The 15,826-nt window shown below is 38.9% G+C and overlaps 1 protein-coding gene across 1 annotated transcript in view; it reads left to right on the forward strand.

Annotated features, from left to right (window-relative positions):
• LOC126810237 (F-box/LRR-repeat protein 8) overlaps positions 1-15,826 on the forward strand; it is a 39,893-nt gene that overhangs the window by 13,797 nt on the left and 10,270 nt on the right. The window contains exons 1-3 of the mRNA XM_050535237.2: positions 10,247-10,381; positions 10,718-11,077; positions 15,290-15,637. Coding sequence (XP_050391194.1) covers positions 10,321-10,381; positions 10,718-11,077; positions 15,290-15,637 — 769 coding nt within the window. The 5' untranslated portion in view covers positions 10,247-10,320. Of the gene's footprint in view, positions 10,382-10,717; positions 11,078-15,289; positions 15,638-15,826 lie in introns of the transcript that reaches the window.

Consider the following 15,826-nt stretch of genomic DNA (forward strand, 5'->3'; position numbering starts at 1 on the left):
TTGTCGATCGTTCCGGAGGTTTTATGTCAACTTCCAGCAAGGGTTATATCGTTGACAACTTTGTCGATCTGTTTTCCCAGCTATAAGTAATAATCCCGGTTGATTGCACAAGCCAACTGATTGGGTGAGCAGTATTTTCAATCACAGCTAGATGTGAATTTAATTCAGAACTTAGTATGAATTACACAAGACGATGGATGTGGCGATCTGTATTTAAAATGATGGATTTCAGATTTGTTTTGTCAAATGTTCGATTGTCCCGAACGATGTGTGTATAACTATAAAAATATTTCTTAATCCTTTCAAATCTCCAACTCCGTGGGTTTTCTCCGGGTCCTCCGGTTTCCTCCCACTACTAAAAGACCCCTACGCGCAAGTGAATTATTGAAATAAAATCAAACCATATGTTAGTCCGGAAATGACCTAGATTGTGTTAAGTAAACGTTAAACCCCATTTCTCTCTCTCTCTCTCTCTCTCTCTCTCTCTCTCTCTCTCTCATATATACTTCACACTCGTTGACATCAAATAAATTTTAATTAATCAAAAACGTGTTTCGATCACAAGGCCAAGCGACAAATCAAAGGTCAAGGTCAAATACAAAAGGGTAAATAAATTGACCATCGAGGGGCGTGACCTTTGATATGCCGAGGGGGGGGGGGGGGGCTGGCGCCGCTCCAATGGTTTTATATTGAAGAGATATCAGTGGTCTCTTAATTTGGTAAATCGTTTGTTGTTTATCTTGCTGTTGTTCTTAGTGATTCACGTCCACTTCCATCGAGGACTGATATCGCAGACAAGTTGTCATATTTTCAGTTTATTAGCCTGGCGCACGCAGAGGGATCTTTTCTGTAGGAGGGCACCGAAAGTACCAGGAGTAGACCCACGAGGCATACTAAACTTAGACTGTCTGTCTACAGTTAGCTCCGCCTGAGAACAGACACTAAGCTAGGTGACCGACATTTTAAGTCCTAAATCGACGATTTTAATCGAAAACACTAAGTATATTTCGAGAATTTTGTTGAGTATTTATTCTGCTCCTGTTTAATAAACTTGAAAGAAGTTTATTTAGTCTTTGTGTGTATAACAGATGAGAAACGGAGTAGGAACGCATTACAAAACTGTATGCTAATTTTTGGATATGGCGACCATTTAGGGCAGAGATCTATTCTCGAGGAATGGAGTAGATGGATCTCTGCGTGCAGAATGCCCACGAGGTTGAGAAGACACCCGCTTTCTCCACACACGCTTACACCGGAGAGAGAGAGAGAGGGGAGGGGGAGGGAGAAAGAGAGAGAGAGAGAGATGGGTTTAACGTCCACTTGACACAAACTAGGTCATTTCGGGACTAACATATGGTTCAATTTTATTTCAATAATTCGCTTGCGCGTAGGGGTCTTTAGCAGTGGGAGGAAACCGGAGGACCCGGAGAAAACCCACGCGGTTGGACAGGCGACCCTACTCCTTGTCACGTACAACCGGGATTCGAAACCACGCCAGTTGACTCAATGACAGACTTCGCTTACACCAGAGATCGAAACCACAACCGCAAGCCAGAGGTCACCGACCCGCTAGATCAGTGGGCCATATATTTCTACCCTTGTTGTTTATTCGCTTGTTCCAGGATTTGTACCTATCTGCGTTACATCACCAACCATGGAAGTGACTAGATCTATTTCACAAGACCAAATGCATATTTTCCCAAGGTCACGAGATGTAAACAGGGTTAGGTCACGTGGTTGTTGCCGAGGATTGTGGATTATGGTTCGTGTAAGGCGTAGGGCTAGGTCTTGGGTTAGGCTTAGCCCTAGCCCTGTTTACATCTTGTGACCTTGGGGAAATTATACATTTGACCTTGTCAAATAGACCTAACAAAAGGGAATGTTATTTAAAGTAGCTACGTCTCTAACTCAATATCAGCCAAAGTAATCAACAATGATGTTGTGATCATATCCAATATTTATGACAAAATAAACATTTTACCGTTGGTACACGAATAGTTTCAGCACCATTTGTAACAAGGGACTCGAAGAATGAGGCTCGACATATTCCTCGCAAGTCATGTCAAACGGTGGCACCATATTCTTATCTGGAGAGCATGCGCTATAAATACTATCGATGTAGACTGAAATAAGCAGACGCTAGAGATTTCCATTCGATGGAGACTTCTCGTTTATTCCGCCGAACATAACTTATTTGAAATTAGAGTAAAAACGGAATTGATTGAATGTAAATCAGTTGATATACATTCATATTACATTATTACAAGCGCTGATACCCATTTGTGTCAATGTCTAGGTCCCAAATATTTGCGATTAAACAAGTTAGATCCTTTAAACCACGATAAATTTGTAATAAACAGCAACAATAATAAACGCCCAAATTTAATAAATCTTAGACAAGATTTTAAGGACAATGTTGATGTCAGCCAATATGACATGTGATAGAACTGGTTAAACGCAATCCAAATATAACTATAACACAGAGATCATTGCCATGGTAGATGCCTAACGAAGATTTGAAGTAACAGGAAGTGACGCAAACAAAAGGAAGAGAGACCAATTGACTCACTAGATAAGAGATAGCGAGAAAAACAAAATAGAAATAGTCCGTGGACAACTTTGTTTTTATTAATTCTAAACTTACAGATTTTAAGCGATAATTATAGTTGATTCCAATCTGATTAAAATAGAAACCGGAACAGTTGTATTGGGAGTTCGCGTCAGGGATCATACGATCGGCTTTTGATCCTATGACGTCAGCCATTGATTAATCAATCAGCGTTGACGATTTCTAGTGGTTTACCCACAGTTCTGTGCAGAGTACCTTGTTTTTATTAATTCTAAACTTACAGATTTTAAGCGATAATTATAGTTGATTCCAATCTGATTAAAATAGTTGTATTGGCAAGTTCGCGTCAGGGATCATACGATCGGCTTTTGATCCTATGACGTCAGCCATTGATTAATCAATCAGCGTTGACGATTTCTAGTGGTTTACCCACAGTTCTGTGCAGAGTACGCCAAAAACTCGCAGTAACAGAGAGTTTCAATATTGGCTAATACCTCACACTATTCAGAACACGTCAATGATAACAACTCTTCCAGCTCCTAGTGTAGTAAAGACAAGTAAAACGAAATTTTGAAATATAAAAACGAAACGAAATAGGATCTGTGTTTTAATCAGATTGACCTGGCTTCCAACTAGGAATATAGTAGTGCGTGCTTTATCATACGGCCTGTCATTGAGTCAACTGGCGTGGTTTCGAATCCCCGGTTGTACGTGACAAGGAGTAGGGTCGCCTGTCCAATCTCGTGGGTTTTCTCCGGGTCCCCCGGTTTCCTCCCACTGCTAAAGACCCCTACGCGCAAGCGAATTATTGAAATAAAATTAAACCATATGTTAGTCCCGAAATGACCTAGTTTGTGTCGAGTGGACGTTAAACCCCATTTCTCTCTCTCTCTCTTTATAGTAGTGATCATGATCAGTAAGTAGGCCAAACATTACTGAACATGTTGTAGGTCTAAACTGTTTTATCTCTGGATTAATTCACCTTGTTACTATTTGTCGGTATAGCTAACCCACAACAATTCAGTCATTTTGGGTTGCGATTTTATTTTTTATCGAATTTCAACAGTCTAAAAGATTTTTTTTAAAATCGTACTCCAATGTATATATGGATGGAACCCCCGTTTTTGTTTTTTTCCCGAAGGACTAGACCCACGTTATTTTTTTTAGACTGGAGATCCTTCTCAATCAACGACCGGATTGGAATCCTATTGGCCAGCCATCTCGATCCCCACACCCGCGGTCCCTATATCTTAGTTACATGCGGACTTTTTAGGAGATGGGGTGGGGGTTGGTGGGTGGGTTAGAATATATTGGTAGTATTTGATGGGGGTTGGTGGATGGGTAAGCATTTGGTGGGTATAGTCCATGTGACAGGCAGATATTCATTACCAATTTGATGAATTGGTTTAACTATGATTTTCAGTTAGCCTTAGGTCTAAAGTGTCCAAAATTGGTTGATGGACTTCCGGGTCACTTTGCCAAATGTCAGTTTGGCGGCCATCTTTAAAAATGGCCGCCGTTTTTTTTTCTTATTTGAAATAGTGCGAGTCGAGGAAGTCTTCATAACTCCTCAACAGTTTCACCTATATGGATATGTAATATGTCTCAAAATGTTCATAATATAATTCTGCATCTACTGGTATATGATACATGTTGTTTAATCAATACTATCAGTTTTAAAATAAAAGATTTATCTGAAAAAAGCAACATTTTCGATTTTTTTTCATGTCTGTTCGTAAGTTTACTAACAAATCGTGTTCAGACCCATATAAGCCAAATTATCTGTTTGGTCAACTAAAGTGATTGAATAGATATCAGAAACATTGATCATAAAAAATAATCTCAAATATGAGCGTCCCAAATCCAAGATGGCGAAAATTCAAAATGGCGACAAAATTTCCTAAAATGGCCAATATGCCAGATAATAGTCATTTCATTGTATGATATGACATGTACTATCCAATGAGCTTACAATTAAAGATACATTAGGTAAGATTTAGATAAAGAGCTAACCATTCTTGCTACAATAGTTCGAAAATAGATAATGTAAAATGAATAATTTGACAATTTCATTCAAATTACTCTATTGCGAGCGAATATATTAGCCTTTGAAGGTTTGACAAGACACGTGCAATAATTTCAACCACCGTACTGGTTGTTCGAAGCTAAGTCTCGCTCCTTCATTTTTAGCTTAAATCAAAATATGGCTGAACTGGTTGTTCGAAGCTAAGTCTCGCTCCTCCATTTTTAGATTAAATCAAAATATGGCTGAACCGTTCTAATCTATTTAATATCGGAGAAATCTGATGCCATCGAGAGTTGATTATGGCCTGGATCAGTTAATTAATGTCTAAATAATAATTTAGAAAACATTTCAGGCCTAAAGAAAGAACTGCAATAGGCAGATTTAGCTCTTGCATAATGTATGTTTAATCTAAACAAAAGGTTTTAAAAATTCAAGATGGGGAAAATTCAAAACGGCGGCCAGAATTTCCATAACATGAATGACTGATTTATATAGCTTATAATATCTGAAAATGATGTTAATGATACTGCTAAAAATGACACATCCTATGCGACCCCCCCACACCCACCCACCATAAACAACACAATGGGTCATATGGAATTGATTATTCTGGATCTCACAGATCACAAGACATTTAACCAAAATAGTGAGGCATTTTAATTTCATCTACTATGCCTTTGCACCATTTTTAGCCGTATTGAGAATTATTTATGATATATCCAGTTGTTAAGAATTTAAGATCTCTCATTCGTTCAGAAATGGTAATGTGGTCCGTTTTTACATTAACGCCTCTATGCCCGGCAACTTTTGTCGTATAGTCTAGTAGGCCTGCAGCCAAATTTTTTAGCTTGCTTAGAAACACAGTTCCGCTACAAGGTCCTCCCTATTAAACAAACTATACATATTTGGAAAGCTTTTAACAACAGGAACACAAATCCAATTAAAATGTTTTAAGACCAGATGAAAATTGTGATAATTGTCAAGTAAATGTTATATTTATACTGACAATTGTGAAGTTGACATAAAATTACACATATTCCTAGGATAGGACAGGCTTACCTTTGCTCCGTGAGATGAACGACAGGGTTCTCTACAACCAGGCTCGAAATTTCTTTTGAAAAAACTGACTGTAATTTAAATGGTACTTTCTAGAGTATATCCTGGTGATTTTAGCTTATGCATATATCTTAATAATTCATCAAAAACGACATAAATTCATGACTACGCAAGAACATTGACTAGTTTAGGGACCCCCGAAACTACTATACTCCTTTTGGGTGTCCATCCCTGAAAAGGGAGGCAAAAGATATGATGTTAAAACGATAATTCGTATATTATTTTACAGTTATATAAAAAAAAAATGTTTCCTTTTTATCCAATGAACAGTTTATTGTTAGTTCATGTAGAAAGATATGGTGCTTATAAACGTGTTGCAAATTTCCGTATTACATACAAAATGTTTCCGTTTTATCGATTGAACAATTTATTGTTAATTCGCGTGGAAAGATATGATGTTAAACATGTTACAAATTAACAGCTGGTATATTAGTCGAGTATTTTACAGGTACAAGAAAGTTTACGTTTAATCGAAAATTCCAATAAACAATTTATTTTTAAGTTGAAGGGAGTGCCTACAGGTGGTAGACCATATTAAATGCTGCTTGAATGTGTATTTTCATAAACTTTGTATGCAGATAGATTATTATACTGAAGGTTCGTCTGGATAGATAATAAGATTTTGTGTGAAACAGGTGTCCTGGAAAAAATGGGTTCACTAACATCAAATATCTGGTTCTACAAATTGTATTTGTCCCTCATAAGCTAATACCTGTGCGGAACAAACCTTTCCGTTTCATCGAAAATTCCAATAAATAATTCAATTTTAAATTCAGTGGCTACAAAAACCCTATATATGATATATCACAAGTCTTACTTTGCATGATACTCACCCATCCTAACTAGAAATTCGTTTTTCGTTAAATTATGGCGGCCATTTTGGAAATCGGACAGAACCCAAACCGAAAATGGCGTGACAGAAGTAACATAATCTCAAAATTGTCATTAGGGTCAAATTTTGACACGGAAACAACCCATCCCCAAATATCGTTTCGATTGTGACACACTAGCTAAAAGTTCACTAAGTTTGAGCCCTGTCTCGCCGACGTTCAACATTTTAATTTGACAGTCTACTTAAGACTTTTGTTGATTTTGCGGCAACCGCAGCTGTATAGGGAGGACCACTGGGCGTATTTATTTATGCTAATTGAATAACTTAAGAAGACCACACACATAATTTGGCTAAAATTACTCTGAACATGATTTAGTAGTAAACTTATAAAATAAATCATGAAAACCTGGGGGAAAAATGCCAAAAGGTTGCTTTTTCCAGAATAATCTGTTTTGGAAAATATATGATTCATCCAACAACAAGTATCATATAGCACCAGAAGTAGCAGTTTCTTGTGAACATTGTGAGACACATTCCATATCCATAGGTCCATCTTTTCAGGAGTTATGAAGGTTTCCCCGATGCGCTCAATTTCAATGAAATAACGGCGGCCATTTTTAAAGATGGCCGCCAAAATGCAATTTAGCAAAGTAACCCGGAAGTCCATCAACCAAATTTCAACACTTCAGCCACCAGGCTAACTGAAAATCGTGGTTGAATTTATTCATCAAATTGGTAATGATGTTCCAAAATCCCAGTTCTGTCACATGGAGGGGGATCACGTGGCTAAGTGGGTAAGACGCTAGCTCGCCGAGAAAGTTCATCCAGATTTTCCGGCGTGGTTCTCCCTTGTCAGTGATGCAGGACGGAGGGGCTGACAAGGAAAGCTGTCTAGTCGTTCGGATGGGACGAATAACCGAGGTCCCGTGTACATATTGGCGTGCACGTAAAAGATCCCTTGACAGTTGGAATTCGATATAAGAGTAGGCCGTAGTGCCGCTGTCCGGGCAAAATTTCCCTCATAGCACACTGTATGGCGTATGCCCGTCTTCATTAGCCCAGGTTAGGAGCAGAACAGTAGGACGTTAAACTCCATTTCATTTCATTTCATTTCTGTCACATGGACTAGTATGAAGTATTCGATGTGGGAGAGTGTATATTGGAAGTATTTGATGGGGTTTGTTAGTATCCGACATTCCTGTTATGGAATTTAATTAGCCGTTACCTATAAAATAATATCTAGTAATACTATTTATTTTATTATTAGTACGTGAATCTCACAACACTGTTATTGAGGAAGCTACAAACTGATAATATATTTTATACCACTTTAATCTCTCGTCTCGTTAAACCCTATTTCGTTTATCTGTCCGCTATTTTTGCAAGGCATATAGCTACGTTTTGCTCATCTTCAACAGAGGGATTGATCTCGCTTTAACTCCACACATCGTATCAAGCCGGCTAAATCTATTTGTTAAGGCCATTTCAATTTTTTGTCAAGGTTGCTGAGATGTAAATAAGGTTAGGGCACGTGATTGTTGGCGAGATTGTAGGTTAGGGTTAGGGTAACCATTGGGGCTAGGTCCAGGGTTAGGGTTCGGGTTTGGATTAGCGCTAGCCCTTTTTACATCTCGTGAACTATGACGAAAACTTGAGCCGACCATATCATTTAGCACTACCCTTATCAAGCCCTTCACATAATACACCGCATATTTCGGCACTAATTTCGATTGGGTACTGAACCAGCTTCAGAGCCTATCAGATTCCTAGATCATCGCGAATACCAAGTCTCGCTCAGATTCCTAGATCATCGCGAATACCAAGTCTCGCGTTTTCCAGTCAAAATGTCTACCTGTGATAATCGAGTTGCAAAGTTTAAGGTTCTGTCAATGTCAGTGTTTCCGTGGAGGTCGCCATGTTTGATTTGAGTGTGTTTGTGTCACAACCTTCGATTGGATGCTCCTGTTGACGCGTCTACTATAAAGGGAAATAACGAAGTTTTAAGTTCGGGAATTGCAAGGCAGTGTAGCAACGTCGAGATGTTGTAAATTTCACGGTCGTTACTTCAGGAACATTCGTTTTGCTGGGCGTAAGATATTTTAGAATTGTAAAATATTAATGTTTGTGGTTGTGATCGGGAAGGCGCTATTCCAAAAATGCACGTCAGATATCGCAGAGCGAAGAGAGCCCCATTTGTTTTTAGTCTATTATGCCCAGTGTAGATAGGCCACCCTTCTAGTAAATACTTTATTTATTTGTTTAATCATATGTTATAGTATAAGATATCATTTACCAGGAGACCGGGTATACATCTGCCTGGCTGGTTGGGGTAGGGGGTTTACATCAACTTGACTGGTCGGGGTATACATCAGACGGGCTGGTCAGGGTATGGGGTATACATCAGCTAGGCTGGTTGGGGTATGCATGACTTGGACTAGTTGGGGGAATGAAACCAGGGAGTGTAAATGAAATGAAATGAAATGAGGTTTAACGTCCTACTGTTCTGCTCCGACTGGACTAATGACGACGGGCATACGCCATACAGAGTGCTATGAGGGAAGCAGCACTATGGCCTACTCTTATATCGAATTCCAACTGCCAAGGGATCTTTTACGTGCACGCCAATGTATACACAGGACCTCGGTTTTTCGTCCCATCCGAACAACTAGACGACTGTACTCGCCAGGCCCTGTATCCTGCACCACCAAGGAGTGTAGTAGAGAACACCGTTATTATATAACAGCTGATCTACAAGGGATATAATCATAGTCTCGGTCACCCAGAAACTCGTAGTCTACAACATACGGAGGGTCTGGGACCCCTGTCAATATTTGATGTAAAGTCCATTGCCCATGCGCGTAACCGGGTGTTTGGTTTTTAATGTGGTTGATTATCCAGTATCTTTGGCCAAGCCAAGTAAGAGTTGTGCCCCTTCCCACAATAAATCCCATAATTCTTGCATTAATATAAACAAACATGAATCGTGACGACGAATTAGGATTATTCTTAAATTAATTTCATGGGCGTAAACATGTTGTTTTAAGAGGAGTTACCTCCATAGACGTTGTTTATTATAATGTAAAAGACCGGATAATCTAGCCAATGACTTATTATTCTCAAATGCATCCAGACTAACATTCGTAGAATATTTTTCTGGATGATAAAGACTAATATACTCAAGGATTAGTGACCAGAAAATCCTTTTGTCTGGGCATGCATGCACGTGTCATGTAAATAAATCAATCAATACATACGAATTGTAAATATAATTAGGCACTTCATATATTTTAGAAAGGGCTGGTAGGATTACCCCCCGCCCACCATAAACAGAATCCGCCCAACTAAAAACACGCACCCGTTATCTACCCGGAAGTACCATCACATAGTTGCTATTTATAGCTTTTATCTAACCCAATCCTCGTAATCTACAATACGTAATAAATATGGCGAGGATCATGACGAGACAAGATATCTATACGAATAGCACGAGCAAGGATATCTAACTGTAATCTTTACGTGGAATTTAGTCATTGAGGAAAAGATTAAACCGAACACAATTTTTGCTTATGGAATACCAATCACTGGTTTTATATTCTACATGTACAACGTTTCTACCAGTGTTGATAACGATTAGAGGATATTTGTCGAAAGTGTTGATAACAAAAAGAGAATATTTGATGAAACGTCGTGGTTTTAGAATAAACCTAGTGATTGATATCCCATGAAAATCTTGTTTTCTGTTTAATGTAACAGTAGGATTATTATTACAAGAGAAAGATGGTGTACAAGTTAAAGGATTATACAAACTTATTGGTCTATTGTTTAGTTTCGTATTCAGGTAAAGAATATATAATCTTCAAAAAAAAGTAGTGGATATTCAGAAACAATACAAAACTGTGGAAATGCACTGCTGTTTTTATTAGATGTAACCAATGTATGTTAATAACAGGCCAATTGGCTACACATGAACATAAACAGTTCATATGGCGGCTTATCTGACGGCCCCATTTCACTCGCAAAGAGATACACTGTCAAAAGTGAAAATGGACGTTTCTGATTTCTGTTATTAATATATTATATTTTACAGTGTTTGAAGGTAACTTGAGTGTTCTGTTATTGACCATGTTCCACTTCTCCGCGTTAAACTATTTGTTATCTGTTTTTGTCGTTATAGTAACGTTGGTGTGCTGTGAGTTGATAATCAACTATAGATGTTATAGCCCACCTGATTCACCGTGTTCTAGTCACACCCTGGCGTGCAGCAGTGATTCAAAGATTATCATTGATGAGCGAAATTATAAAATATCGTATGGTAGGAAAGATGCCAATACATCGTGTGAGTCCTCAGTGAAACAGTGTTTCAACAATCTATGCTGTATGAAAAACAGTACTGATCTACTGACACTAGTTAGTCAGGAATATCGTCTACAAGTTTATAGAAACTGTTCAAATCAACAAAGCTGTATCCTCGACCCCCCTTACAGTCCTGATGGCGGCTACCATTATATTCAATATCCTATATTCTGTCAACCCAGTAAGTATTATAATATTAGTACAAAAACACCACAAATTAAAACAATAAATTCAATCTGATTAAAAGACAGATACTATTTCATTTCGTTTTTTTTTATAGTTCAGAATTTCATTTTTCTTGTCTTTGCCACATTAGGATCTGGTAGAGTTGTTATATAACACGTGTTGTAGATGATGTGAGAGATTAGCCAATGAAACGGTCTGTTACGGCGAGTTTTTGGCGTGAGGGGGGGGGGCACGGAACTGTAGGTAAACCACTAGAAACGTCGTATGACCCCTTACGCGACCTCTCAATACAACCGGTCAGGTCTTTATGTAGTAGATGCCATCGAAAATATATTTAAAAAAATAAACGAAACGAGATATAGATCTGTATTTTACTCAGACTGCAGTAAACCGAGGCTACCACGGAACAGCCATTTTATTCTAACTATGTATTTACACATAACATATGATTATATACTGTTTAAAAAAAATTCCTTAATTCGGCATTAAGCTGTTTGATTAATCAAGGTATGACGTCATAGGTCAAAAGTCGCTCGTTTGACCCCTGACGTAAACTCCCACTATAACTTGTCAGAGCTATTTCGAGAATACGCTCTAATCTTAATACTGATGCGTGCCAGAGTGTTGTTAGAGCATTAGTAACATCGCACATGGATTATGCAAATTCTCTTCTATTAGGAGCACCAGAAACAGCTTTAAACAGACTACAAATAGCGCAAAACAATGCTGCACGTCTTATAACTAAAACACGAAAATTTGATCATATATCAGCTAAGTTACAGAAACTCCATTGGCTTCCAGTTCGAGCGAGGGTTCAATTTAAAGCTCTTGTGAATGTGTTTAAATCAATTTATTCTGACACCGCGCCCAGTTATTTAAAAGAACTCTTTGATTTCTATACTCCCCAGCGATCCAACCTTCGTTCTTCAAGTGATCGTAGCATATTGAGGATCCCCAAATATAATAAGCGTTCTGGTGAATATGCTTTCTCCGTCAAAGCAGCAAAAATGTGGAATGATCTTCCAAAAACTCTTAGAGAGTCCTCTTCCATCCAGAGCTTTAAGACTAACTTAAAAACCTACTTATTTCAAAAATGTTTTTGAACTGTTTTGTTGTGAATGCGCTTAGAAACACTCATGTGTAATGAAGCGCTATATAAATCGAACAATAATAATAATAATAAAAAGCGAAACGAAATATAGATCTGTATTTTAATCAGATTGACGTATTGGGTTATTGAAATTTGATTTTCGATAATTTGTCACTTTTGAATTTCATCCGTGCCCCTTAAACAGTAGCTTCCGGTGGTAACATCGGATACCACCTCACAAGATATTAAATATCTAATATTTCCGGAAAGTTTACATTATGTTTAGTAGCTTCATGGATTTCACCAGTTTCTCCACTTCTCCTCACCCCTACGTGCATTTAAATTATTGAAATATAATTATACAATATGTTAGTCCCAAAATTAACTGGTTAGTGTCGAGTTAAACCTTTCTCCTTTTCTCTGTCTATCTGCATGTCTCTGTCTGTCTCTCTGTGTGTCTGTATGTGCCTCTCTCTGTCTCTGTCTCTGCCTGTCGGCCTCTCTGTCTCTGTCTCTCTGTCTCTGTGTCTGTCCGTGAATCTACCTGTATCTGTGTGTGTGTGTGTGTCTCTCTCTCTCTTTCTTTGTGCCCCCCCCTGTCTGTCTGTCCGTGTCTCTGCCCGTCTGTCTGTGTCTGTCTCTCTCGGTGTCTCTGTCTGTCTGCCTACCCCTGCCTGTCTCTCTGTCTCTCTCTGTGTCTGTCCGTGATTCTACCTGTATGTGTGCGTGTGTGTGTGTGTGGGTGTGTGTGGGTGTGTGTGTGCCTCTCTCTCTCTCTTTGTGCCCCCTCTGTCTGTCTGTCCGTGTCTCTGCCCGTCTGTCTGTGTCTCTCTCTCTCGGTGTCTCTGTCTGTCTGCCTACCCCTGCCTGTCTCTCTGTCTCTCTCTGTGTCTGTCTGTCCGTGATTCTACCTGTATGGGTGCGTGTGTGTGGGTGTGTGTGTGTGTGTGTGTGCCTCTCTCTCTCTCTCTCTCTCTCTTTGTGCCTCTGTCTGTCCGTGTCTCTCCCTGTCTGTCTGTCTGTCTGTCTCTCCCTCCCTCCCTCGCTCTCTCTCTCTCTCGCTCGCTCGCTCTGTCTCTGTGTGTGTTGTCTGTCTGTCTGTCTTTCTGTCTGCCTGTCTCTCTCTCCGTGTGACTCTCCCACCCTCTCTCTCTCCGTCTCTCTCTCCTGACGACGATATACAAATAGCTTGGACCTTTAAAAATCTACTCCCAGTTTTTTTTTTATTAGTGATTATTAAATAAACAAACGAATACACAAGAAGGATATTTGATACAGTTGACCCAGATTAAACAGGATAGTTGTCATATCGAGCTTATCACTAGCGTATGTACTTATGTACTACTTAACTTAAATTATTGTTTAATACAACAGGATAGAAATTGATTATTTAAAGCGTATAGACCAGCAGATCAGATTGATATACGAGTTATATTATAGGGAAGTTACGTTATTTGGCTAAGGGGGTGGGGGGAGGGATGGTCGAATGGTTAGCACGTGCGTGCTGTATCATAAGGCCTGCCATTGAGTCAACTGGCGTGGTTTCGAATCACCGGTTGTACGTGACAAGGAGTAGGGTCGCCTGTCCAACCTCGTGGGTGAGCGATAGCGAGAAATGGGGTTTAACGTCCACTTGCGCGTGGGGTCTTTAGTAGTGGAAGGAAACCGGAGGACCTGGAAAAAACCCATGAGGTTGGGCAGGCGACCCTACTCCTTGTCACGTACAACCGGGGATTCGAAACCACGCCAGTTTTCTCTGGGTCCCCCGGTTTCCTCCCACTGCTAAAGACCCCTACGCACAAGCGAATTATTGAAATAAAATTAAACCATATGTTGTTAGTCCCGAAATGACCTAGTTTGTGTCGAGTGGACATTAAACCCCATTTCTCTCTTTCTATCGCAGTGTTCAGATTGACTGTAATACGTATATCGCAATACAAAATTTGATGTTTCGATTTTTTTTTCTAAGTCACTGAGTACACTGTTAAAAATGGGTGTAATTAAAAACTATTAGTAGTGTTACTTTACACCACAACTAGCGTTTTTTAAATGCAATACCTTTCCAATGGTAACAACTAAAAGAACTACACCTAACAAGTGTAACCGATATTCATGACTACTAAACACCTGAATAGGTGTAATTGTGCGGTGTTTTGGATAAGCTACACCACTACTGGTGTTATACTGCATTTACACCAAAGGGTGTAACTATTATTTGGGAATAAATCACAGAACAGTGTTACTTTTACAGCATTTACTGGGTTGCAAAAGTGTAATCGATATTCATGAGTACCGAACACCAGGAGAGGTGTAATGGGGATGAGCGTCCCCTCTACAAGCGTTTTATTGCATTTACACCAACAGGTGTAATTATTTTAGGGAAACATTCCGCCGAATAATGTGTCAATTTTACACCGTATCTTGCGTTACAAAAGTATTTGTGTACTCCAATTTGGGTGTTTGGGTTGATTGCACTTGTAACACAACTATAACTCATTTTAGAGTGTTTACTCATAACAAGTAAAGTATAGGTTATTTTAGCTTGTATACACTTAAAGACGTGTAAATGTTCCAAAATATTACCAAGTACAATATCTTAATTAATAATTCTTAATTCAGGTAAGGTGCATAAATGAATAAACCACATTATTCAACTAAGTTGTAAGGATATGTGTATTGATTTTCCTCATGATTTATATTCATTGTAAATTGATACAGATTATCTAATTACCCAACAACGGGTTGTATGTAATCTGGGTCGGGCTAAACGCCCTATACTAATTATTATGGAGACCGATAGCCAATTTCAAGTTTTCTGAACTTAGAAGTCGTTGGCTTGAAATAAATATCCAACAAAAACAAATTACAACCGCGTTGGTGTAATAATTAAAATGGAAGTGTAATTTACAAACCATCCTTGAGGGCTAATGCATTACATTACACTGTCTGAGCGCATCAGGCAGGTTACTGGAAGTGGAAGTGGCAACTAGTTTCCACCTGAATTGGTGTAATGCTTTACACTAGTTGGGTTTACACCACTAAAGGTAAGGCGTTACCCCTAGTGTAAACTACCGTAATGTATGAAAATCCTTCTTCATCTACTTTTGTTTGTTTCAGAAAATACAATTGTAAGCATGATGGAGACTGAAACAGTAAGTAACCTGTTTGAGATGGGATTATATTTCTCTGGTGAGAAGACACCAACACTGGGTCTGTCCTGTTCTTGTAACATTTCATCTCCAGCAAAGGTTGGCATCGTCGTTTGGTTTATCAACTTAAGGGGAGAATCTTGTCCAAAAATACAATTAGTTTCAGAACAACCCGTGTCTTTAAATTGCAGCAGTGGTGGTGTTTTTATCCCATATGGTGGAATTGATATACCATTTGTTGGTACACACAAAAGCATTGAGTTGGATCATTTGACCAGCTCTCCAGACGATGTCTACTTCATTTTATTTCATACAAGTAAGTTTGTATATGTTTCACGGCAGTAATCTGATTGGGTGGACCAAATACTATGTTTAGTCTTTTCAAGACTTACGAACTCTGATATTAATGGGGGGTGGGGGCGCAATCTGGTTAAAACACAGATCCTATTTCGTTTCGTTTTTATAGTTCAAAATTTCGTTTTACTTGTCTTTACTACACCAGAAT

The sequence above is a fragment of the Patella vulgata genome, chromosome 2 (genome assembly GCF_932274485.2).
Source record: "Patella vulgata chromosome 2, xgPatVulg1.2, whole genome shotgun sequence".
Classification (NCBI taxonomy): Eukaryota; Metazoa; Mollusca; class Gastropoda; family Patellidae; genus Patella; species Patella vulgata.